This window comes from Poecile atricapillus, chromosome Z (genome assembly GCF_030490865.1).
Source record: "Poecile atricapillus isolate bPoeAtr1 chromosome Z, bPoeAtr1.hap1, whole genome shotgun sequence".
NCBI classification, from domain to species: domain Eukaryota; kingdom Metazoa; phylum Chordata; class Aves; order Passeriformes; family Paridae; genus Poecile; species Poecile atricapillus.
In genome coordinates, this window is record NC_081289.1 from 93,929,293 (window position 1) to 93,953,990 (window position 24,698).

General features: G+C 44.7%; 1 protein-coding gene across 1 annotated transcript in view; it reads right to left on the reverse strand.

Annotated features, from left to right (window-relative positions):
• Positions 1 to 13,128: 13,128 nt before the first annotated feature.
• LOC131572621 (E3 ubiquitin-protein ligase Topors-like) overlaps positions 13,129 to 24,698 on the reverse strand; it is a 37,753-nt gene continuing 26,183 nt past the window's right edge. Inside the window, exon 7 of the mRNA XM_058825871.1 lies at positions 13,129 to 13,548. Coding sequence (XP_058681854.1) covers positions 13,129 to 13,548 — 420 coding nt within the window. The remainder of the gene's footprint in view (positions 13,549 to 24,698) is intronic.

The window sequence follows — 24,698 nt, forward strand, 5'->3', positions numbered from 1 at the left end:
AAACCAGGATGAGAGGCTGATATCAAAGAATCATGTTGCCATCACAGGGACATCAACAGCCTTGAGAAATGGGCTGACAGGAACCTAATGAAATTCAGCAAGGGGAAATGCCAAATCCTGCACTTGGGGAGAAAAAAAACCGAAAATACTATGCTAGATACTGCCCAGCTGGAGAGCAGCCTGAGAGAATAGGACCTGGGGGTCCTGGAGGACACCAGGCTGAACATAAGACAGCAGTGTGCCTTTGTGGCAAAGAAGGAGAATGATGTCCTAGGCTGAATTAGAAGGAGTATTGCCAGCACCTGGGAGATGATCCTGCTCCTTCACTCAGAACTGGTGAGGATATCCATGGAGTACTTTGTCCAGCTCTGCGCTCGCTCGGTACAGTCATGAGCACATTGCAGAGAATCCATTCTTCAGGGGACCCTTCAATGGAAGGGTCACTAGGATAACTGAGGGACTGGATCATCTTTGCTATGAGGAAAGGCTGAGGGAGCTGGGACTGTTCAGTCTGAAGAGGAGAAGGCCCAGAGGGATCTCTTCAATGTCTGTGAGTGTGTGATGGGAGATCACAAAGAAGACACAGCAGAGCTCCTTCCAGTAGTGCCCAGTGATAGGGCCAGAGGCAGTGGGCACAAATATGGGAGGTTCCCTCTGAACTTCAGGATACACTTTTTCATTGTGAGGATGACCAAACACTAGGGCAGGTTGCCCAGAGAGGTGGTGCGGTCTCCATCCTTGGAAATACTCAAAAGTCATCTGGACATGGTCCTGGGCAACCTGCTGTAGATGACCCTGCTTGATTAGAAGTTTCTTCCAACATGCACCATTCTGTGATTCTGTTATGGCAGAGGAAATGATGGATGAGTGTGAACATTTGTGCATGTACAGACTGAGCACTCACTCATCATTCTGTACATGGGCACTGGAGAGAGATGGCAAAGCATTTTTTACTGGAGATGGGGATGCAAGCAGCTCTCTTTGAGGGGGTGAAATCTGCGTGGTACACCAGGAATTCTCTGGGGAAAAGTGTGCTATGGGGCACAAAGTGTGCACAGAAGTTACAGGGCAGCTGTGTTCTTGAATAACATGGATTCTGCTTTTTTTTTTTCAGGACACATTTAATGTCTAATACCTGTCAAATGGCGATGGCTTCCCTACATCATCTGCTCCAGCAAATCATCAGCCATCACATAGCTGCAGGCACCAGGAGTGATTTGCTGCAGTCCCATGCTAGCCCCTCACTCTCAGGCACTTCCCTGGCAGCCCCCCTTGCTGCCTTTGGGAAATACTTGCTTCTTCACCCTCTACCACCCAGCAAACCGAGTATCTGAGAGGAGGTTTCTCAACTCATGCCCTCCAGCAGCTGAGAGGCCACAGACACTCCCTGAGGGACATCTCACCTCAGCCCAGCTAGCTGCTGCTGGTGGCTGCTGTGAAGAGCTTTCAGGGCCTCACTAAGGACCAGGGGAGAGAAGTGAGCTATGGGATAGGTTATCTGTCAGCTCTGCTGTCCCAGTGATCAACACCTAGCAATAAGCACAGCTGGGGATCAGACCAAAGCTAGTATACATATATAGTATTTCACTGTATAGTGAAATTTCTTTTTTTTTTCATTTGGCTTCTGGGTGCACCAGAGACCAAGATCAGGGAGTGACAGAAGTCTGTCCAGGCTTCCTTCCAACACTGTGAATGTGCTGCTGAAGACTGCCTTCAGAGGAAATAGTGTTTGAGTTTGTAGCCACAGGTACCTTCAATGAGGAGCTGTGGGGAAGAATATGCAGAAGTGGTTGTTAGGAAGATCTTGCTGTTTTCCTCCATGGATAGTGCATTGAATGGGTAGGAACTGGTAATAGTAGTAAGGCCTCTGTGGTGGAGTGGGGAAAAATCAAATGTTCTGTTGTCCAAAGAAAAATGCATGTGCATCACCATGGCCCTTGCATGCCACCACTGTCTAAAAATTAAGAACTGACTTGTACAAACCTCACTCATAAGAGTGGATAAATGTGTACTTGAATAACCTTAGTGCCCTACCAACTAATTAGGCAGCTTATGGGGACAGCTTCACAGATGGTAGTATTTCCTTTCTATGGACTTGTTCCCTTTTCCCATAAGCTGCACCCATATGTATCCATTATCTAACTAAGCCATCGCAGATGGTGAGATGACAACAACCATGAGTCAGTCATGGTACTGTACTGTGTCAGGGAGCAGTATTTAAAGGAAGGGCTGTGTGCTCATTGTGCTGGGAGCACAGCTCTGTAAATGCTTTATGTATAGACCAGATCCTGGTGTTTACTACATGAGGAGGTGTGTAACCACACAGGGTGAAGGGCAGTGATGCAGGAGGACTTTGCCAGCATTACAGACATTTCAGTGTAGTAGGGTATTCTTGTGTTCCAAAGGCATTTGATGCAGTTTGATAAAATTTTTATTGCTGTATATTGGGAGTGCTTGCAACATTTAGAGTTGGTGAAAACCTTGCATCGGGGGATATCAAATGGCTACTCATTACAAGCGTGGTTGTAAATACACTGTTTTTCACTCCCTTTCCATAGAATGGACATGTGTCTCTGATGAAAAAGGGAAGGATGCCATAAAAACAGCTAGAACTGAAGGTCTCCATCCATTCCACAGGAGTGAGGGGTTGGTGCAAACCAAGCCTTGAGCACAGGCTCAGAATGGCCACACCTAGTCCACTACCCACCTTCATTTTCCCTGCACTCTGCCTGGAGGAGGCCCCTTGGGGCAGCTTCATTTGAGCAGGGCTGTTCCTTACCACATCCCAGAGATACTAGATTTAGATTGGTGATATTTACCCAACATGTTTACTATTGCTGGTTCTTCACAGCCCATCACAGCCATTCCCTGGCTGAGGCTCCATCTCTACACCCAGTATCAGCCATCAAGTGCCTTATGTCCTCTGTCAAGGAATCTCCAGCCAACAAAGAAGGCCACAGAGCAGGTTCCTATTTTGCTGTCCAGTTTGTGGTGAAATACTGTCCAAAGCATGTTCAAAACTGTTTAAATCACTTCTACCAGAGAAATTTTTCATTGGCATGGTGATAGCAAAGAAATGGTAATAGAAATGTAACTGTTTGCTCCTTCCTGCAAAATGCAAGTGTTTCCTCAGACTCTGATGGCATTTTGGGTCACCAGGGTGTGTGGGCACTGTCTCTTTAGCTGCTGTATTCCCAGAACCCTTGTTACAGCAGGACAGCTGTCAGAAGTCCAGCCCCAGGACCTGCAGGACAAGACTCTGCTAAAGAAGAGGCCAGTGTACTTCCCGCTTCCCTGAGTGCCGCACCACAAGCAGATAGGCACAACTTGTGCCGTGTCACCCTGACACAGGATAAACACCCTTGTGTAAGGACATCCTTGGGGCTTCCAGTTGATTTCAAATGCCCTCCTCCCAAGACTAATTTTCATTCTCCATCCAGGAAGCAGTGTTCAGCTGAAGCCATAGAATATGGGCATCAGAGACTCCTTGTCTAGACAGACAGCTTATCCCAAGCACAGTCACCTGTCCTGAATGCCCCCTATAGTGATTTAGATTTGCTAATTTCGTTTTCCTGGCCACTGCACCAAATAAATGTTGTGGTTTTAAAGAAGTAACTAAAAAATTACTAGAAAACTTACTTATTTCTTGCTGTGAGATATGGATTAGAACAAGAGCAAAACAGGCGTAAAACTTAAAAGGAATAAAGAAAGTTTATTAACAAAAACTATAAGAATAAGAAAACCAGAATAAAACTTCCAGAAAACGATTTTCTCTCCCACTACCCAACCATTTTCTTGTTCACATGACAACATAGAGACAAAAAAACCTTGGTGTTTAAAACAGTCCTAATTTTTGCTAGAGTCTTCTCATCATTCTTTGTAGAGAAACAGAAGTCTTTTTCTGCTAATCTGTGGAGTTTCTCAGAAGAAAACTAATTTTCTTCATAGCTTTCTATTTCTCTGATGCCAGCTGCCTGAAAATTTGCCATCAGTTGTCTCCTCCCATTTCACATCACTCCAAGGTGTGTTATGGGTCAAATGAGTCTAGGGATGCCATTTTTAAAGATGAATTATTCAAAGGCAGAAGTTCTCTTCATCTGTCTCTGTGAGCCTCCCTGGAAACAGAAGTTTTTTCTTTGCCTCTACAAAGAAAAAACTATTCTTCAACTATACTTCAACTATTACTTCTTTCCCTAATTACTATTAATTCTCTCCCTCTGTTCCAGCACCTCACTGTATCAGAACTACTTCACTTTTTGCTCAACATCCACGCTTTGAACACTCTATTCCTCCCAATATACTCTGTCATGAATTAAAGGAGTTTTTTCAGAACACTATAGTCCATCTCCATAGCTTTAACAAACAAATATTTCAGCTTATTAAAGCCTCTCCTTATTCTCTACCTCATTTGAAGCTTAATTATTTTCTTCACTGTCTCTGATAGTTTATAAAGTCTCTTTACATGTTGATTACTCTCTTTTTCTCTCTCTGGATAAAAGGATTAATCTGCAAGTCTCATCTGGGTAATGAAAAGGTTAAAATCTTGCCCAGGCTTTTGTAGATGGTTCTGTGATCTCTGCTGGAGCAGCAGCTGGAGTTGTCTGCGATGGAAGATTCTTCATGGCTGCTCTGGAGAGAGTGTGGTCCCTGTCTCAGCCTGCCGCAGGTCAAGAGCTTTTTCCTTTCTTTACTTGGCAGTCTCTGGTGAATTGAGTCACAGCAAAAAAAAACTGCAGCCGAGCCAGGGACCGGCCTGGCCCGGCCAGAGCCCGGGGGGAAGCCCTGCAGGCCCCATCTCTCGGCTGGAAGCCGTGGCAGGCCCAGCCCAGCCCCTGCGTGGGCTGCATGGGGAACGGGAGGCCAGCTGGAGCTCTGTTACCTCTCACAGCCAGGAAACAAAGAGACAAAGAAATTCCCAGGCTTAGGTCTTAAGGTGGTGATCACAGGTTGATCTCACTTTTCAGTAGTCAAAACTGCTGTCAATTCTTAGAAATGGCCAGTTGTTGGCCAGGAGACAAACTCCCATCAGCCTCCAGTGGTTTTAACTTCCTTAGGTGTTTATCTTTGTTTTCTTAAATGCTAATCTATCACACCCCCTTAGCCTATCTACCTATGTAAAGTGAGCACAGGCCAATCTGTAAACCTCCTATGATGCTGTCATGATCTCTGGAAAGGAGCAACCAGCCATTGGTGTGTTTTGAATTGTACCTTGTGCTTTGACAGGAAGCTGCAGTGTGGCAGGATGAGAAATTAATTAGCCTCATGCTGCCACAAGCATTTCCAGTCCCATCTGACAACAGACTAATTAAGAACCTCCCTGTGGTGTCTATTTTAGATAACCATTTAGTCTGATACAATTTTACAAGGGCTTTTCTAATGGTTTATTTCACAGGCAACTCATTAGATTAATTTGTGTGTCAAACAGCAGGAACTTGAATAGACATTTTGAATTCCCAGCCACCAAAAGTCAAGACGATTTTGCCAGAGTGCACTAATTTTATCAAGGCAAAACACATGCTTCCTTCTGATATTATGTGTAATGTCATTTGTTTTTGGATGTTACCTTAACCTAAGTCCAGAAGTTTTGAAAACTGAGGGTGACCTTATAAGTGCTGGTTCTTAGGACCTGATTAATGCCCCTGTATGTGATTTGCCCATCAGAGTCATCTGTGGTGCTTGCAGACTGAGCACCAGGAGTGCCAAGTGCACCAGATTATCAGTGTTGTCTGTTTCAGCATCTCAGTGAAGACTGAGGAAGCAAACTTCCTGCTAGCCCAATGATCCTTGCATCTATGACTGTGGAAAATGCTCAACCTTCAGGATCTCCCACTAAGCCTAACAGAATGAAAAAAGGGCCTTACATCCCTCAAATGGCAGGAAGGAGTGTCCTTCCTTTCTACCTTAACTTTCAGTGTTAAGCCTAACCCTACCTAACTGCACCAACACAGTTTGTCTTTAGGAACCTACAGGAGTGCAAGATGTAGTCTGGACCAAAGTAGGAACATGGGCTGAAAATGAACCCAGAAGCAACTGGGTTTTCTCCACACAATCTGTCCTAATAGGAAAATGTGTAGGAGGATTTTACCTTCCCTTACTGTCTCTGCACTGCCTCATGTTCACAAATTACAATTGTGAGGGTGAAATATTTTACTCCAAATTAAGAGTGAGTGGATGACAGCAAAGATGGCATGTTGGACCTTACATAGCATATGATTGCACCACTTGGAAAGAAGACTGAGGTGCTGTGTGAGGAAAAACAGCGAAGAACATGAGCAGAACGGCCTTCCCAGGGGAATAGGGTGGTGCCACATCAGCAGTTAAATACTCGGTGTGATTTTCAGCAGGATACAGTTCTCCACATGACTTTGGCTGGTTTTTCGTTGTCACTAGAATCTTTGAATTAGGTCGCTTTAGGTCGCTTTGAAATGAATCTTTGAACACCTAATATATTTTCTTTTTCCCTGTGGGGGATACTAACCAGTTCCCTATTTTCAAACACCATCAGAAACTCGGGTTAAAGCCTTAGAGATTAATTTTGCTTCCAAGTTTGGTTGAAATTGGCATTTGGATTTGGATACATAATTTCATTGGACAAATTGCTTGAACTGTGAGTGCCTCTCTACAAATCATCTGCTCAGAGCCACCTGCTCAGAAGCACACAGATCATTGTTTTTTGATGAAGAGGAGTGTTTCCATGCTTTTCTTTCTAAAATGCTATGCCAAACTAAAATGCCTATACTCTTTTTTGCCTAGGATAACACGCAGGAAGTGAAAACTAAAAACATTAGTGGGATTATTGCATTTCTCAGCACCTAATTGTTTGTAATTCTTGCCTCACTCTCCCTCACTCCCAGAAATTGTGTGACCAGAATTTGGAACATTTCCCCTGTTTCATGGCAACAGAGCTATGCTGTAGAAGCTCCACAAAGCCACACACATTATGATTTTTATCCCTTGTTGCAGGTTGGCTGTGTGTAAACACTTCCTTCCCAGTCCTGTCTGAGCCTTTTTGGAAGCAAGCAGCTACAGCAAATATCAGGTGTGACTTCATTTGCTGTAGCCCTCTGCCTCCTAATCCTTCAGGTTCTTGCTGCTTTCCCCCGTGGCTGAAGGCTGGGAGGCTGGTGACCCACTTCCCGACACTGAAGGCACCATGGACCACAAGGCAGCTGCAGTGCCCAGCAGCTCTGTTGAAGCCAAGTGCTGACAGCCAGAAGGCAGAAAGAACTGAATGCAATTGCCTCTGAAATGCACACTGTGCGCTTCCCCCAGCCAACACTTCTGCTGTAGCCCTGTGACAAAACATACTCTTCACTCACAGGGCTGGACTCCTCAGGTGAATCAGCTCAGTGCTATCAGCTTGCATTTCTTCCTGACGAAAGCCTTCAGTGGCCCTACTAAGCAGGGGGCTTCTAGAGCTTTTTTTTTTTTTTTTTTTTTTTTTTTTTTCCTGAGGATTAGCTTTATATAAGCAGCCTGTGTCACACTGATGAAATTTTTACTTCAGTCCTTTTCTGGCTGGTCCTCTGGACATTTCTTGGTGGCTTCCCGAGGTCACTGGCACTGCTCTACTGACTCCTATCTGGCATGCTACTCCCTTGGCCAAGCTCAGCCTGCCCAAAAAATAACTTTGTCCACCAGGGTGCTCATGATAATTGTGGGGTGCAACTGGATGACCTGCAGTTGTCATTCCTTTTGGAGCTATCAGGTGGTCAGTTTTTTTGTACTCTTATTTACCATTTAGTATCTGTTTCCAAGAATATTGTGTGGTTTCTAAGGATACTGTATGTAAGAGTCCTATGTCCTTTGTGCTTTGGTGCATTAACAGATGGGGTACTTGGGCATGTTGCAGTACTTGAGAGTCTGTCTGGCTGACCTGGTATCTGCTGATAATTTTTCAAAGCAGAAATTCTTTATGGAAACATGAGACTAAGGCAAGGTCGTGTGGATGAGCTACATCTGAGCACCAAGTGACCACAACCCACCGTGCTACACCTTTCCTTGCAGAGGCTTGCTCAGCCCCAGCAGTAACACTGAACAGCATGTTGTCCCTGATTCTTCACTTCTGATTTTCAGACTCTCACCAAATGTGTGTCATTGATTCCTAGGTAGGTCCCAGGCATTGCACTTGGTTTCTACTATACTCCTAGCTCCCTTCATAGGCAAGGCTGTCCTCAGGGATAACACAGTCTCCTGTTACACATACTGGGAACAGCCGACGAGGCATGGAGTCCTTGGGCTTAAACTATAGAGTATGATCCTATGTCTTTAGTAAGGGCATTGGTTTTCCTATTGTGAATTCCTGTCCTAAATCCCACCCTGTTCTGCCAAGGGGAGCCACCAGCTGCCATGTTATCCCATTGGTTTTTGCAGGATTGCTGTTTTCGGCAGATAAAACTTCTAGTGGTGTTTTAGCATTCATTCAGACCCTTTGTCCCTGTCAGGATCTCTTCCACATTTCCTATTTAGTTGCTACCTGCAAAACATATAATCAGTTGGAGGGACAATGACTGGATAAAAAATTCCTCAGCAACATTTATTTGACAGATTCATCCCCTGTGATCAAAGGCCCTGTCCTTATCCTGTTAAATTTAATGGAAATTTTACTAATAATCTCAGAAGACCAGGATATTACTCTCCCTGATTAGCAGACAAGACCATTATAACATTATAACTTCGTAAGAAATTAAATCCTTCCCCCTACTCTTTGGGTGGGGGGAATAAGGCATGTAGTGTTATGCGTCCTCTTTGGATGATGCCTGTCCTCACAGCTGGTAATCATCTGAGACAGGAGCTGGTGTCCTGTGAGAGCAGTGTGCTGTAGCAATTTCTCTCATCATCATATATTTAGCACTGAGTTTCGAAAATGCCTCCTACTAGATGGGAGCTGAGCTAAGTTTACCTCCATGGTTGCAGCTGTGCATTTCTAGTCTCTGTAACCATCGGTGCTGCCAGAGCCTGGCATTGAACTTCCACTACTTTTTATTCACTCCCAGGGGACTTGGTGGAGGGGTGTTTTGATATTTTCTCTGTCTTCCCCTGAAATTTTTACTTCTGGAGCGTGTCTCAAATGTACTTAGAGAAAAGGAATGAAATTCAGCAGTATGACTGTGCTAGCAGAGCAAATGTTTTGCTGGTGGTAGCTATTTCCCCCATCATGTTAGCACTGAATTTGTTCTGGTATTCCTGAAATGCCTTTAAACACTTCATTTCTTCTTTAGAGTGAGCCAAAATGCTCCCTTGTGTGAAAGCTAGCCCTGGGAAGACAGTGTTAAGCCTCTTATGAGAGCAAAGCTGTGCCTGTGTTTAGACTTATTCCATCACCCTCTGTGGCATTTGAGCTGATTCCACTTTTTATGCCTATCACTCTCTCATTTCCTTTGGCTACGATGCCTCTTCTTTCTGCTGAAATGTTTGGAGGGCAGGCAATTCCATGGCTGCCTGCAGATCAGCTTTCAGCATTGAGTTGTGTAACAGCTGCCCACTGTCACTTCAGAGCCAATTTTGGGAGTGTCATCAGCTTTGTCAATCTGTATGTCCCAGGGAGATTTTTACTGGATAAAAGCTTAAGTGTATTAACTGGATCAAATTCTTAAATGCACATCCGAGACATGAAGCATCAAATGGTTAGCTTTCACTAACCAAACAACTGTAATTCATTGATATTGAAGTTCCAGCTAACCATAGGCACATGATACCTAAAAGATTATCCTGTGCTTACCTGAGCCTGTATATGAATGTGCGGGAATGGGAAAAAAATTTAATGTTCTTTTTGCAAATTTTTTTTTTGTTTGTTAAATACTATAATTGTTGGGTTGGTGTTTGTCAAAAGCATGTGACAAAAAAAACCAGTATGAAGAGTGTTGGAGCTTTAGTTCCACAAAGCAAGTGTAAAAATATCCAGTGGAAGCTTACATATATGTATCGTAGCTTTCTAATACTAAAAACATCCTACTCACCGTAGATGTGGGACACTATGTCCTGGAAGATGTCCTCTTGCTACCTGAACAGCAGGTAGCAAGACTGAGCCTCCTCCAGTGAGAGCATGCCCTAAGTTGCTCTTTGCCATTGCATTAATTTCTGCACAAGACAAGACGACCCAGGGCTGGCAGGTCCACTGCACACAAGCTGCATCAGGTCTCAGATGGCTTCTAGCAGGAGGTTCAGCATCAGCCTGTGCTGTCAGCATATTCCAGGTGGCTGATGGACTCTCAAACAATGCCTGGAGCTCAGACAGCTCATAGTTTACATGGGTTTGCATAGACAGCTCCATAACTGAAGTACCATGTGCTCCAGGTGAGTTGTCTGCAGAGACCCTGCTACTGAAAAGTAAGTCTCAGGACTGACTTTGGGCATATTTCTCTTTGTCTAAACACAAAACCACAATAAGTTCAGCTTGCTTCACTTGCCTGATTTGTACCAGTTAAATTACTCACTAGCCTAACAGTGGCTTAACTTCATCCATTACCTTAATATTTCTTTAAGTAATTCTATTTAAATAAGAAACCAGTCATATCTGGTGCAAAATTTGCTGAATGATAGAGAATTGTGGCTGCTCAGAAGCTCACAGTCTGACTTTAGGTCACTTCTCAATAGGCTTTTGTGCATCCACAACACAACAGCTGCCTTCAGGGTGGCCAAAGGAATGAAAAAAATTAATGCTAATTTATTTTATTTTAAATAACTCTAATGTTGTAAACAAACTAGTAAGCACACACCTTAGCCAGGCATGGAGCATTTATAAATCAGTGTAAGGAGCTCTGTTGCTCTGATAATGAATTGGTATATACTGAGTTGCATTTTTCACTGATCAGACCTGCCTGCATGAGATTAACCCCCTACAATTATCTTATATTTGAAAAGTGTGTTTGACCAATTTCTTTACAGCACTGGATAACTTTAAATAGGATGTATAAACCCATCATTCTGTATCCTTTTGAGCAATGGATTTTGCTGTGGAAGGTCACATAGTAATTTTTCCAGGAAGAACCTGGGATTCTTTCAAGTTGGATAAATTCCAGCTCAAGTAATTGCACTCTGCCTTCCCCAATTCCCCCAAAGGTCCAATTAATTCAGGCATTCTTAGCACAAAACTGTTTCACACTGCTACTGTACATGGCTAGACAGCTGTTGTACTTCCCCCCAATGACAAATACATCTCAGTGATGCGTGAGCTGATTCCCTCACACCACTCTGATGTGGTGTGCCTGAATGATTCAAATTCTCTCAGTCCTCCAAGAAAAAGCACACAGGTTACACACACTTTTATCATGGTCTTCCTAGGCCTGCTAATCTTGGTCATCCTTCTTTGTCCTGCTGGTTAAAGTCACTCCTAGATCTTGAACTACCATAGGTGGGGAGGGTCTCAGAGCAGGGGATGTGCAAGGTGCACTGGCTGGCTGTACTGACATAGCACATGTTGTTTTGAATACTTGAGAGGGCACCCCCACTGAGGTAATTAGTTACTTACCGATTGCCTAACAGGTAACACCTGTGACACCTGTGCTGGCTGATGTCTGCCTGTAGCGAAAGAAAAGTTTAAAATCTCAGAGAGCGAGTGGAGATAGAAAGCCCATAGATGCAGTGGTACCTGTTCTGCTTTTTCTTTGGAATGTGTTTTAAAACTTGTTTTTTTGACCAGGCCTCAGTCTGATCCTTGCAGCAAGAGCATGTTGCTTTGAGGCCCTCCAGTTCCTAGCTCTAATGATCTGGTGTGGCTTCTGTGGTTTGTGAAATCAGCTGCAGTGCTCATGTCTGAACCTTGTTGTCAGACTGGAGCCAGTTGTCACATCAGAGTCTCAGAGCTTCTGAACAGAGGGCTTTCCAGGCCTTGTCCAGCTTCAGAAAACTTGCCCCTGTCAAAATTACTGTGGTAGTGAGAATTTTTCAACACCAGGGCTGAAAGCAATGGCTTCTTGCTTCTGTAGATCTGCTCCAAGCAATGTGAGGCCCAAAGGTAACTCCTGGCTACACTGACTTCTTGGAGGGACCTCCACCCTGCTGGAGCAGCAGGTAAAAGCAGTAGGGCTACAATGAGAGAGGTTCTCATGAAAAGAAAGCTGAATATGACAAGGATCAGAAGGGACCAGTTTCTCTACCATGTGCTTTGCTCTTTGAACTTTAGGGATACTTTTGGACATGCTGTAGGATTTCCAGTTGTGTCAACTCCCATGCATCCATATCTGCGAGATACAATGGAGACAAATTTTTTTGTGGAGTTGCTGTGAGATGGGATAATCCACACTTCTGTCTCATCTGCACCTGTGGATGTGTTTACCTTTCAGCCCGCAGGGGGCTCAGCTCAGCCCAGTTCAGTATCCCATTGCTTGAGGGATAGAATTTCAGCTGGCAGCTTATGAGTCAGGCCAGTGTTGGCAGGTGGAGTAGCTCTAGGAAGGAGGTTGTTCAGTGATGGGTGTCCCACATCGGTCTGTCTCTGATGTCCATCAAGGTTTCACTCAGTACCAATTTACACCTTCCTTCCTGCATGGCTGTCAGGGGTAGCTGTCATCGTACCAGACCCCTCTTCCGGTTGTGACATCGGCATCCTCTGACCGTGACATGAAGCACTGGCTAAAAGCTGCAAAAGGGAGGTGGCATGTGCCTGTCTTTATTGCATGTGCTACCAGAGTCAACCAGCTCACATTTCATCTCAGCTCGGTCTGGAGATGGACACATTCAGTACACATTCTTCTTGGAGAAAGGCTGTCATCCCTGAAACTTGGCTTCCTCTGAGCCCACTGGCTTCCAAGATGTGAAGTGTAGACAGCAAGTTAAAGCATTAGGAAAACAGGTTTCATTTTCCATGTGTAAATGGGGAAATTGACATTCTCCAGAGTGGGATGGGGAGGAGAATTGGAAGGGCAAGAATAAAAAAAAAACATAGTGAGAGGGATTATTTTGATTTTTATTTATGCATCAACATGTGTTGTAAGTGAGGTGGAAAATTACTGTAAGGGCTGTACACGTGTTGGGAGCCAAGCAGGGCAGGGAAAGCTTCCACGACCGGGCTGCGAGTGACCCGACCTGCCGGTGGGGCAGGTGCCCGGATGCCTGGGAAATCGGGCTCCGGGAGGAGCCTTAACACACAAAAGCAATTAACTGCCACACAACCGAGGCCCCTGTGCTTTAGTTTCTCGGAGGCATGTCGGCTCGGCCCTCCTCGCCCCCGGCCTCTCCCTGCCTGCGGTCCCGCTCCCTGTCCGCGCCGCTTCCCCGCGGCAGCCCGTGCCGCCGCATCCCAGCGCTGCGGAGCTTCCCTGCCCGGGGCTGCCCGCACCGGCACCGCCGCCCCGCTGCCGCCGTGCCCCAGCCCGCTGCTCGCTCGCCCGCGCCGGGAACGCGCCGCCGCCGCCGCCGCCGCCGCTCGGGAACCGCGCCCGGACGCTGCAAGAGCTGCGCAGCCCTGAGCTGCTCGCAGCTGCCGAGCTCCGGCCGCTCAGCTGACCCTAAGCGGGCGCAGCGACCTGGCCCCGTCTTCTGCTTCTTCCTCGCTTTTTCCCTCTCTGCTCTCTTTTCTGTCCCACTTGGGTAGGAACACTTCCCCTTCTTTACCGATAAACAGCTCTCAGATATAATACTGCTGCGTTTGCACTTTATTTTCGTCCAAGAAATCTAGCAATTGGAATCCTCCTCAATTCCCCTTGCACAGTGGGATGGGCAATTCTTATACCCTGTTTGCAGCGTCAGACTTCAAGGATGGTATTTATCCAAGCACCGTATGTCTCCAATAAGGGCTCATATTCTAATTCACGGTATAGCACACAAAAGGTCTCGATAGTATGCAGAGTTCCGCTGATCTCCCCTTGGTGGTAACCTGCTTCCAACTAGCTATTTATATTATTTGCATTCCAAAGGCTTGTGGACTGCGTTTTATGTGAAATTTGCAGCTGAATGTATTTGCTCATTGTCTTCTCATCACCTGTTAGAAGAAGAAAGCCCATGACTTCAAATCAACAACCTTGGTAAAGCTGGGCACAGAGAGATGATGTTTGGGTGTTTCACCTCAAGAGAACTAAACTAATTCTTGTTAACATTTCAGTCCTTGTTTCCATTCCTGGGCTGATAGATGGCACCTATTAGGAGTCACCTAATAATAAGTTTCAAAATATGCTAATTCAAAAGGTGGTCAGTTAAGCTACCTGGCCTAAGGCAATGCAAAACGGGCGGTAGCCTACAGATCTTACTGCAACCAGAAGGGTTTTCTGTCAACAGAATGGAGGGATTTAGCCTAGTGACAAAGGTGTCAGCAGTAAATCCCTCCTGAAATAACTGTGGTTCATTAGGCTTGATCTCAGGTTTCAAGGAGGTCTGTCAGAACTGTTGTTGGAGCCATGTGTAGATGTAACACTGAGATAGCCACATTTTTGTGTGGGTGCAAAAGGTAGCATACGCTCCATAGGGTTTAGTCTTACGTAGAACTGCTGCAAAAACAAGTCAAGGGAAATACAGTTATGCCTGTTTCCCTGAGCAGAAGCTGAGGAGATGAGTTGGTAAGAAAGTGTGATGAGCTGGTGCTCACAGGCAAGGTGAGAGCTAGTGATTGTCCACAGTCCTCCTGTGATGACACAGCATCTCCCAAGCCAGATAGGGCTTTAAAAACACAGCTAACATATAATTTCTATTAAAGACTTGAATGAAACTATACTGAAAACCAGCCACAGCTGTGATGGGAAGTATGGCCTGCAAATGGATGACAGTGGAGAGCTATTGATATTAACAGAAAATAAAACCTGTTGTGTCACAGTGCAGTGTCTCAGATTAAAAGACAATGTGTCTGATATTTAAAAATCTGAGCAAGATGGACAGTGGACAACCCTGGTCTGAAGGATAGGAAGGGAGACAGTTCCACTGGGCAGGCAATTGCAAACTGCCCTCCTCAAGATGAAGCAAGTCAGCAGAGGGGCATATTTTTCCATTCCCCTTAATGTGTCCAGTACAAGTGACCACATGGGAACATCAGCCCCATCAGACTCATAGATGATTGATTTATATTTTTCCTGACAGGTTGTTTCTTTCTGAATGGTCCATTAATTTTGGCTTCCAGCCAAAAAAAAAAAAAAAAATCTCCACTGCAACACCAAACAACAACGAACCAAATTGTGTAGGGAATTTTGGTTTTGGATAAAAAGAAATGTTTTACAATAAATGGTAGGACAGACCTACAAATTCAGAAACAACTTACATTCCTATTCCAGATATAATGAGATATATTAATATGTATTAGGACGAAGTCTCTGTACAAATATGTAGTTTAATATGGTTTATAAAGGGGTTGCATCTCAAATCATTAACTTTACATTTGAATGGATAGTAAAGATAATTTGCAATTTCCTGGAATATTAAAAGCTCAGAAAGTCACGCTTTCTTAAGATAGATATTGGTAAACTAGAATAAACTGGCTGTGTTTTCTGTGCAAGATTCACCCACAGATAGTCTATGAGTAAGTCAATACCACTATCAATTTGTCTTAATTAGGAGGCCTTTACCCATGAGGAAGAAAGAAACATAACTACATCTCAAAACTACTTCACTCATGCTTCAGCCTGTTGTTGGCCAATTTATCTTGTTCAGCCACAGCTCTAAACAGCTTCTGGGAAAAGAGCTCATTTGAAGAGTACATACTTCTAGTTTTGGAAGATATTTTAAAAATAGCTTAGTACGATTCTTATTAATAAGCATATGTTCTTCTGTTGCTTCCTCAGGGTCAAGTATAACTCACCTCTGTTGTTTTTTGCTGTTTAAGTTAGATAATAAAACTATTAGTGATGCTTTAGAAATCTGTATAAAACTTCTGTGCTGAATTAAGTGGACAATGTCAGTTGCCACATAGAACTGAATTACTATTAGTTTTAGAAGACAGGAAGCTGTGCCTGCAGCTTGCTGATAATTTATATTTTCACAGTCATATTTTTCAGTAAAATAAATGCTTCTTTCTCTGCTATGTTTTGTGGAAAACGCAAATGGAAAAAAAACCATAAAAATTGATGGTATGCATGTGAATGTAGAGAACTGACCAATCAGGCACACACCCCCATCCCTCCCAGGGGGCAAAATGCAAAGTAGAGACTTGTGAAACCACTTGCCCTTTAGAAAACAAGGCCATATCCACCAAACTAAAGTTTGACTCTCCCTCCTGACACAATCAGCTCAGCAGATGCAAAGTCATGCCTTTGAAAAAAAAGTAGAAAAAAGCCTATTTCTTCCTTTGCTATATTTATAATAAGTTTAAGTGTTGTGTTTCGGATCTGCAGGATCGTTTCCAGGGAGGCTACAGTTCACCAGTGACCAGCATGGGACTCAAGGAGACGGGTTTCTGCTCAGGAAATAATTTCTTCAACACAGGAACAAACTCAGCTTAGATCCAGAGACAGGGAGCCCCAAACAGAGACAAGGTGGTGGGTTTTGTGTTGGGGAAGGTGAAACAGGGAAACCTTATGAATGTGATGGTTTAACAAAAGATTCTGGAAATATGAAGGCTAGAATCAAAGTAGAAATGAAAGCCTGCTTTGAGTCATAGGATACTGAGTACTGGTTAACCAAAGAACAATAGCTTAGCCAGCTAGAGGAGAATCCCTGTTGATAAAACAATGTCCTTCTGCTGATAAAGAATGCAAAGGTCAAGAAGCAAGGAAAGAACTTGTAAGGTTTTGTAGAATCTAAAATGCAACACTCTATGTTAATATAGGGAAGCGCATAGGCTGAATGTAAATTCTTTAGTGGGTGTGTCTCATGGTGATTGGTTACTAAGAATTAGAATATTCACTATAGAAAAAGATATATTGAATTGTAACAAGAACTTCGCTCTCTTTACTCTGACCTCTTCGCTCTTTTCTCTTAACTCTTACCCCTCTCCCCCACTCCTAACTCTCAGCCCCCTCTCCCTGCTCCTACCCCTCTCGTCTTCCCTGCTCTCTCCCTCTGCCTTTTCCCTCTTCCCCCTGCTGCTCTCTTACTCCCTCCCTCCCCCATCCAACCTCTCCTCCCCTGCTCTACCTGTTCTCTCTCCCCTCCCCCGGACCACGTGGATGCCGAGGCTGGTGGCGGACACGGGTCTCCCCTCCTTTTACTCTTATAATAAATCCCTTATACTTGAACAGCTTGACCCTGGAGAAGTCTCTCACCGCAAGCGAGAATTTATATACTCCAATATTTTGTGGGACAGAACCAGGGTGGAGTTTAAGGTTGGGGTCTAATAGGAACATAGCAAGGGAGAAACCCCAGGGGCTCAAACCCAATCTGAACTCCCTGGGCTGCCACCCCATGAGGCCACCCCATGAGGGTCCAAGGTGGGGCAATTCTTCCTGGACTCACAGGGGCCATCCCCTGTGATGAGCGGGATGGAATCCACTCTTTCCCGGGCTTTAAAGCCACGCCTCTCACTTTAACAATGTTTATCTGAAACTTAATCTTTGCCCCCCTGGGCAGGGAGCACCTCCAACTGCCCCTTTTTAAATAACACTTTGATTAGAAGTTTAGAATGTTTCTAAAACTTATACAATAGAAAATCTAGCCCCCCCGCCAAAGTACCCACCTTGCTTTGTGGGACGCTGAAAACACTAGCACCCAACAACAAAACACATTGCACAAACAAACACAAAACAAATGAAACTAAAAACAAACACTTAGAACTCAGACAACAGCTGGGAAAATCAAGCAGTGGGGACAGTTAATAAAAACATAAAGGTTTTTTAGTTCAGTCTCTTCCACTTTTTGATTTTCTTCTTAGGAGGGGAGTAGTTCTTTGGTCTCCTCTTACGAAGGGCAGAGTTCTTAGTGTTCTGCCTTGCCTCTGGCACTGATATCATGGGTGTTGCCATTCCAGATGGTCCTGATAAAATGCTGGCCTTTGGAGCTCAGGTTATAGTTTGGACTTTCTAGGGGGGGCTGTTAGCCACAAGGGAATAGGCACAGCCCCCAGAGGTGGAGCATCTGGAGAAAGGGGTGGAACCAGAGGAGTTACTGGGGGGGAAGGGAAGACTTAGGTGCCGGAAAAGAAGGAGTAAGGGTGGGAAAGAGGGATCCTGGACAGCATGGCCAGTGCCACCTGGGGAAGGGGGGGAGGGGTCTAGGACAACATGGCATTTCCATTTCCTGGACAAGGAACGGGAAATATGGAAAGACAGGGGGTGAAGGAGGACACAAGACAGCAGGCAGATGGTAGCAGACCCACATCACTTTGGACATTCTCTGTCCCTTGCCTGCCTTCAGAAAAAGGGGGATGGGGTGCCTTAGAGGCACATGGGTGATGGGGAGTGGACAGCAGGTGAGCCATCTTGGTATTTTTCATCCTTTGTCCTGCTCTAGGGAATAAATTGTTAAGGAGTTGATATAAAGTTCCAATGTTAATTATGAATTGTTATGCAAATCAAGTTTCAATGATTCGTTATGAAATGTTGATCTGATGTTAACTCCCTTACCATCAGGTATTGCCCCTGCTGCTCCACATTCATCCAAGATGGTGAACCACCTAAGACTATAGAGAAGGAGATTACATCACCTAATATATAAATATGGGATTCCCATAAGACATAGCAGGGAAAGAATTACCTAGCAAGGACCCCTAAAACAATGAGCCACTGTGCAAATAAAGAATTGGAGTAACACCTCTGACCAGAAGAGACACAGGACAACATCAAGTCTTTGGTCAAAACTTCTCACCTTCGTCACCCTAACTAGTAGAGCCAAGAGTGCCATAGAGACCATGAATCTCAAGTCAGCAAAGTGTCTAGCTAGAAACTCCTGCTAGGAAAGGAGACCCAGACCTGCCGGATGACAGAACTGACATCCTCCTCCTCCACGCCATCTTGGGAGCAGCAGTGGTGTGTGCACACCCCACGGGCCCTCTTCTCTGACTGTTTCCAATAAAGCTGCAAACACTAAAAAGCTGGTTCCCTAGTATTCATAACAGTCTTGGGGGCTTGTCTGGGATTCGGCCACACCTGAAGAGGGCTGGGGACTAGACAGGTGGCTGCTCACCCTAACGGGCCTCTGGGATAGCTGGCCCTATCTGGACTGGATGGAAGCAGTCTGGGACCAGATGGTGCAGAATAGCATCAGTAAGTAAAGCTGGTGGTGGGAGTGGGAGGCGAGCAAAAGGTGTGTGTGTGTGAGATGGGGGCTGGCAGCTCGGATCCCCAGTGTGAGTGAGAACCTCCTAGTACTGCAGTTCCAGACTCCCACAAGGGGCCCAGCCAGAGACGGAGGAAAGCAAGAGAAGTCTGAGTGAGTGAGGCTCCTCCCAGGGGGATAAGGTGGGCCCCCCTCCAAGTCTGTGGAGGAACAGAAGTATGAGTGGCACACAAAAGGGGTAGGCCTTCCCCCGCTTAAGGCTTGGCAGGTGGCCCTTGGGGCATGCTGAGGGAGGTGGTCAGTGAGGCCTAGAGAAGTAGTGAGTGGCATACACCCCCAAGTGAACCTCTGGGCATGAAGGGGGCTCAGATAGGGTGAGTTGTGTGCAACCCTTGAACAGATCTCTGAGTGCAGGGGAATCAGGGTACTGTGAGTCATGCACAATCTCTGGAGAGGTGAACATGGGTCCCTACCAGTATTAAAAACGAGATTCACTTAATAGATTATAAAAAGTTTAATATAAATAAAAAGACAATTAGGAGACAAAGGAAATAAAACAAAGGGTTAAAACGGCCGGGTGCCCTGGTGGGTTGCCAGGAAGACACCTGGTATCCCGGGAACACTCTTTTTATCCCCTCTTGCTTTGAGGATTTTATGCATATTCAAACTTTTTCAAGAAGTATTTAGCATGTCCCCTCCCTGGTTCCACCTATTTAGAACATTTTTATTTTCTGCTGGTCAGCACTATTTTGCTGGTCATCATTATTCTAGCTGGTCAGCATTATTTGAAGTTTGGTTTCCTTTCTTTTGCAAATGGTCACTGTTGATAACCATCTGGGCCTCTCATCCTTCCTTTTGAGGGCAGCTGGGCTTCATATCTTCTGCTGATAACAGTTTGGGCTCTATTGTTCTCCTGATAAGCAGCTTGGGCTTCACTGTCCTTGCCCTCTGGGGTTTCCTTGCCTTGTACCTAGGAAATTCTTTTAAGCTTAAGACTTGTTAGCAAGAAAAAAGTACATACATAGCTAAAAAGTATTTAACATATAAGATTCATCTGCAAAAGCCAATATCACAATACAAATTTATAACACCAGGGTTCAGGGTGCCCTGAGTACACTGGCAGCACCGAGTGGAGCCAAGAGTGCCTGAGTTCCCAGGGTCAGATGGTAGTGCTAGGGGTTCAGTGTGACACAGGGCTGTAAACCCACTAGAGGCCATGGTCCAGGGAGAGGCCATGGTCCAGGGCTAAGGGTACTAAAGTGGGGAGTCCAGGCCAGGCAAGGCAATGAATCCCAAAATTACCCTTTTGCTGATACCATTCCCATAGGGAGCATGGCCAAGCTAAGCCCAGGTGGAAGGTGGAAGTGGGGGGTCCTATTTAAGTCAGTCTCTAGCAATAGGGGGTGTACTGGAAATAGGTCCTAGCAGAGTTTTCAGTGACTTCTTTACTCTGTAACAAATATGATATGGTTCCAGAGCTGGGGTAGTCGGTACAAGGGAGAATCAGACAGGGAATGCTCCGAGTCTCTACTGCTAAGGGTTCCTTGGCATTGAAAGTGTACCTAAGTAGTCTCAAGGTGGCGAGGCGCAGGAGCCAGGTGGGATCTGGCAAGGATAAGGGGCCAGACCCAAAGGTCTGACCAAGGAGTGATCAGACCTAGGCTTAGGGCAGAGAAAAGAAGACTCTTGCATAGGCCAGCGGGAGTGAATGGAGTGAGAGTTTTGGGCCCAGGAAGAATGTGATGTGAAAACACTTTCCTATTCTGTTTCCAATAAAGATTACCCCTTGTTGTGACTCTTTCCCCTCCCTTGACAGCAGGAATGTGAGAACTGTGAGTGCAAGCAGTTAAGTTAAGCGGACAAAAGGAGTTATTTGAACTGTTTATGTTTGAGTTAAATACTAAAAATGAGAGAGAAGTTGAAAGGGCCAAACAAGCTTGAGTTGTTAATCATTGTGTTGCCTGTCAGTATTCCTCCGTTTGAGTGGAGGCACATTAGAGGTTTTGTTTAAGACCCATTGAGAAGATATGCAGAAGTGTTATAGTAAGAGAGTAAATTCCCCAAGAAAGAATAAGAGAAAGATTAAAACATCCCTCCCAATAGTCCCTTAGGAAAACTACTTAACAACTGTGACAATTGGGAAGTAACAAGAGGATTATTAGATCAGACAAAGATGGTCCACTATTGTACAATGGTATGGCCAGAGGTAAACTTACAGGGAGAGTGGCCATGGTACAGAACACAAGACAAGTGGCTGTGTATCCAATTACATCAAAATCTGAGTACTCAGGAGGACCCAGATATAGAGCAGATACAGTACATCACCTGTTGGCTAAAGTACGCCTCTGAGGAAAAAAATACAAGCCTGTAGACTAGAAGAGGGAAAGCAAGCTAGTGAAGTAAAAGAAGAGGCAAAGAAAATTAACAAAAACTGGGACCCTCTTGACTACTTACCTCCTCCTACCCCTGCTGTACCTCCAATCCCTCCTCCAATTCCTCCTGCTGTACACCCAATTCCCCCTACTCTTCCAGCTGCCATCTCTTTACCACCCCCTAACCTAGTTATACCTCCACCACCTCCCCCTCAACCCTCTCTTTGCCCTTTTTACCCTTCACCCACTGTCCCCTTACCTCTGCCATCTCATGCACCTCTTATTCACCTGCAAGTTCCTGCTCTTCCTCCTCCACCGCAGACGAGTAGCCTAACAATGTTTCAAGATCTCATGCCCAAGGGTGACAGTCAGTTCCATCCATAGCTGATGATGGACTGTGTTGTAATACCCAGTCCAAAGCAGCGAAGGTGGAAAAACTGTTCCCCCTCAGAGAAGTTCCCATGGGTGGGGTAGCTGGTGGGATCAGTTTTGCAAATGCTCCCTTAACTGTGTGTGAAGGTAGGAACTTTAAGAAATAATTGGGAAGTTTGGTAGAAGACTAGATAGGAATAGTGAATCAAATTGATCAATTCTTGGGTCCTAATATTTATACCTGTGAAGAATTAAACTCCATCTTTAACATCCTATTTTTCCCGGAAGAGACTTGATTAATAAGAACTGCAGGAATAAGAATGTGGGAGCGAGAAAACTGACCCAGGCCCCTAGGTGACCAGAAAATGCCCTTAGTGGAGCCCAACTGGGACCTTAATAAAGAGGAAGGGAGAGGGAATATGAGAGATTACAGGTCTCTGATAAGAGAATCAGTCCCTAGAGGGAGTAATACCAAGCTAGCTTTTGATGGCTCCCAAGAAGAAAATGAAATTCCAGCAGCATGGTTTAACAGGCTGAGGTGAAACTTCCAGCTTTACTCTAGTGTTGACCCAGATGGCCCAGAAGGCCAGGTCCTCCTCAAGGTACAGTTTGTGACTAAATGCTGGCCAGATATCAGACAAAAGTTAGAAAGAATAGAGGACTGGCAGGAAAAAGGTGTTGAACTACTGAGAGAAGCTTTAAGGGTATACCTGAGGAGAGAAAAAAAGAAGATGAAAACAAAAGCTAAAATTATGGTAGCCATAGCCGGAGGAAGTGCAGGAGCCAACAAGGGTGGGCCAGTAGAACCAGTCAAGAGAGAAAAAAATTTTATTAAACCAAAAGGGGCTGGGTCTCTTCCCAGTGACAAATATTGTTATTACTGCAGAGAGAAAGGACACCTAAAAAGAAATTGTAAGAAATTCCAATTTGATGAAGCCATAGCCCAGGAGCAAGAAATTCTAGAGAAAATCTTGAAAGGAGACAACTAGGGGTGTCAGGGGCTCTGTACTCTGGGGAATATAATGAACCATCTGGAAGAGCCCTTAGTAAATTTTGAGATCGGTCCCCAGAGTGATGAGTTTGAATTCTTAGTTGACACAAGGGCAGACGAGTCATGTGTGACTAAATTACCAACAGGGTCACAGTCAGTAGAAAAGTCTGCAAAGTAGCAGGGGCCAAGGGAGAACCACTTGAGGCCCAGCTTATAGAAGATGTAGAAATTAGAGGAAATTCAATAGAGTATAGAGCTAATTTCATCTATATCCCTAAATTAGGTTGCAATTTATTGGGATGGGATTTACAAATCAAATTTGGAACTGGAGTAATCCCAAAGGAAGGAAAAATGGCAGTGCAAATAATGGTCATAACAAAGGGAGATATAGATGAAATCAACCCGAACATGTGGGCAGGAGAGAGAAGACTTGGTTGTTTGAATATTCCACCAATAAAAATAGAAATGCAGAAAGACATTTCATTTGGGTAAGGCAGCATCCAATTTCTCCAGAGGGAAAGAAAGGACTAACCCCAGTAATTGACCAACTGTTAGAGGAAGGCATTTTAGAACCATGCATGTCTCCACATAATACTCCCATACTAGTGGTGAGGAAGGCTGATGGAAGGTGAGAGGAATGATGAGCTTGTCTTTACAAACAAGCTGTGGGTCAGTTGATAAGGTGTACTGTCAGTGAGAGACTACGGAAACAATGGGATAGATTCCAGTAGAAGATCAAAGAGGCACTGAAAGAACACTATGAATTCCATAAAAGTTAAGAAGGGATGCATTGTGGGTGGAGGAGGGGCAAGGTATTGCTGCTGGTATCAGGCGTTCCGGGAAGCCTGTACCTCTCAAGTACCTCAGCCTATGGGGAAAGAGAGAAGGGACAAGCGGCCGGGAATTAGGATAAAAGGAGGCTGCGCCCTCCAAAAATTTGAGAGACCCCAGGGGAATGCCCCATGGCCTCTCCCTTTATTCGAATAAAGTAAAAGGACTCCTCTGTCTCCTTTTTGGACATAAACCTCTGGTGTTTGTGGATTAATTTTCCTGACAAAGGTCTAGATCAACTAGTGCAAGATTTAAGAGAAGTTAATAAAAGAATGGTTGTGAGGGACCTGGTAGTAAAAAACCCGTATGCTCTCTTAAGCCAAGTACCTAAGGAGCATGCATGGTTCTAAAATGCCTTCCTCTAACAAGGAGGCATTTTAAAAGTTTTTAAATTTTAAAGGTTTGTCTTTGAATGGGAGGATGTTGAAAGGAAAAAAACCCAGCAGCTAAGGTGGATGTGTCTTCCCCAGGGGTTCACAGAACCCCTGAATCTTTTTGGACAAGCTCTAAGAAGAACGCATGGAACAGTTTATACTTGAAAACGGGGTACAAATTTTAAAATATATTGATGATTTACTTATATCAGGAGAAGAACCAGACAACGTTAGAAGTTCCAGTATACAGCTTCTAAATTTCTTAGGGGAAAAAGGTCTAAAAGTATCGCAAAAGAAACTGCAATTTGTGGAACAGGAAGTAACATATTTGGGACATATAATTGGCCAAGGGTACAAAAAGTTAAGCCCTGAGAGAATTTCAGGAATTCTGTCTATCCCTGCCCCAAAGACCAAGAAATGTTAGAAAATTATTAGGCTTGACTGGGTATTGCAAATTATGGCTCAGTCAGTACACTAGTGTCTTGGTTCTGGAAGACAAGTGTCTGCTAGGGAGAGCAGGAGCTTCCCTTGGGATGAAAGAATGTAGACCCCCCTCCCTCCGAATTATTATAATTTTGAAATCAAGGGGCTTTCAGGCAGAGATCTGGGGATAGGAATAACAGTTCTTTACTAGTATAACCAGGCAAACAACAATAACTACAGCATTAACAAAAAAACAGAATCAGG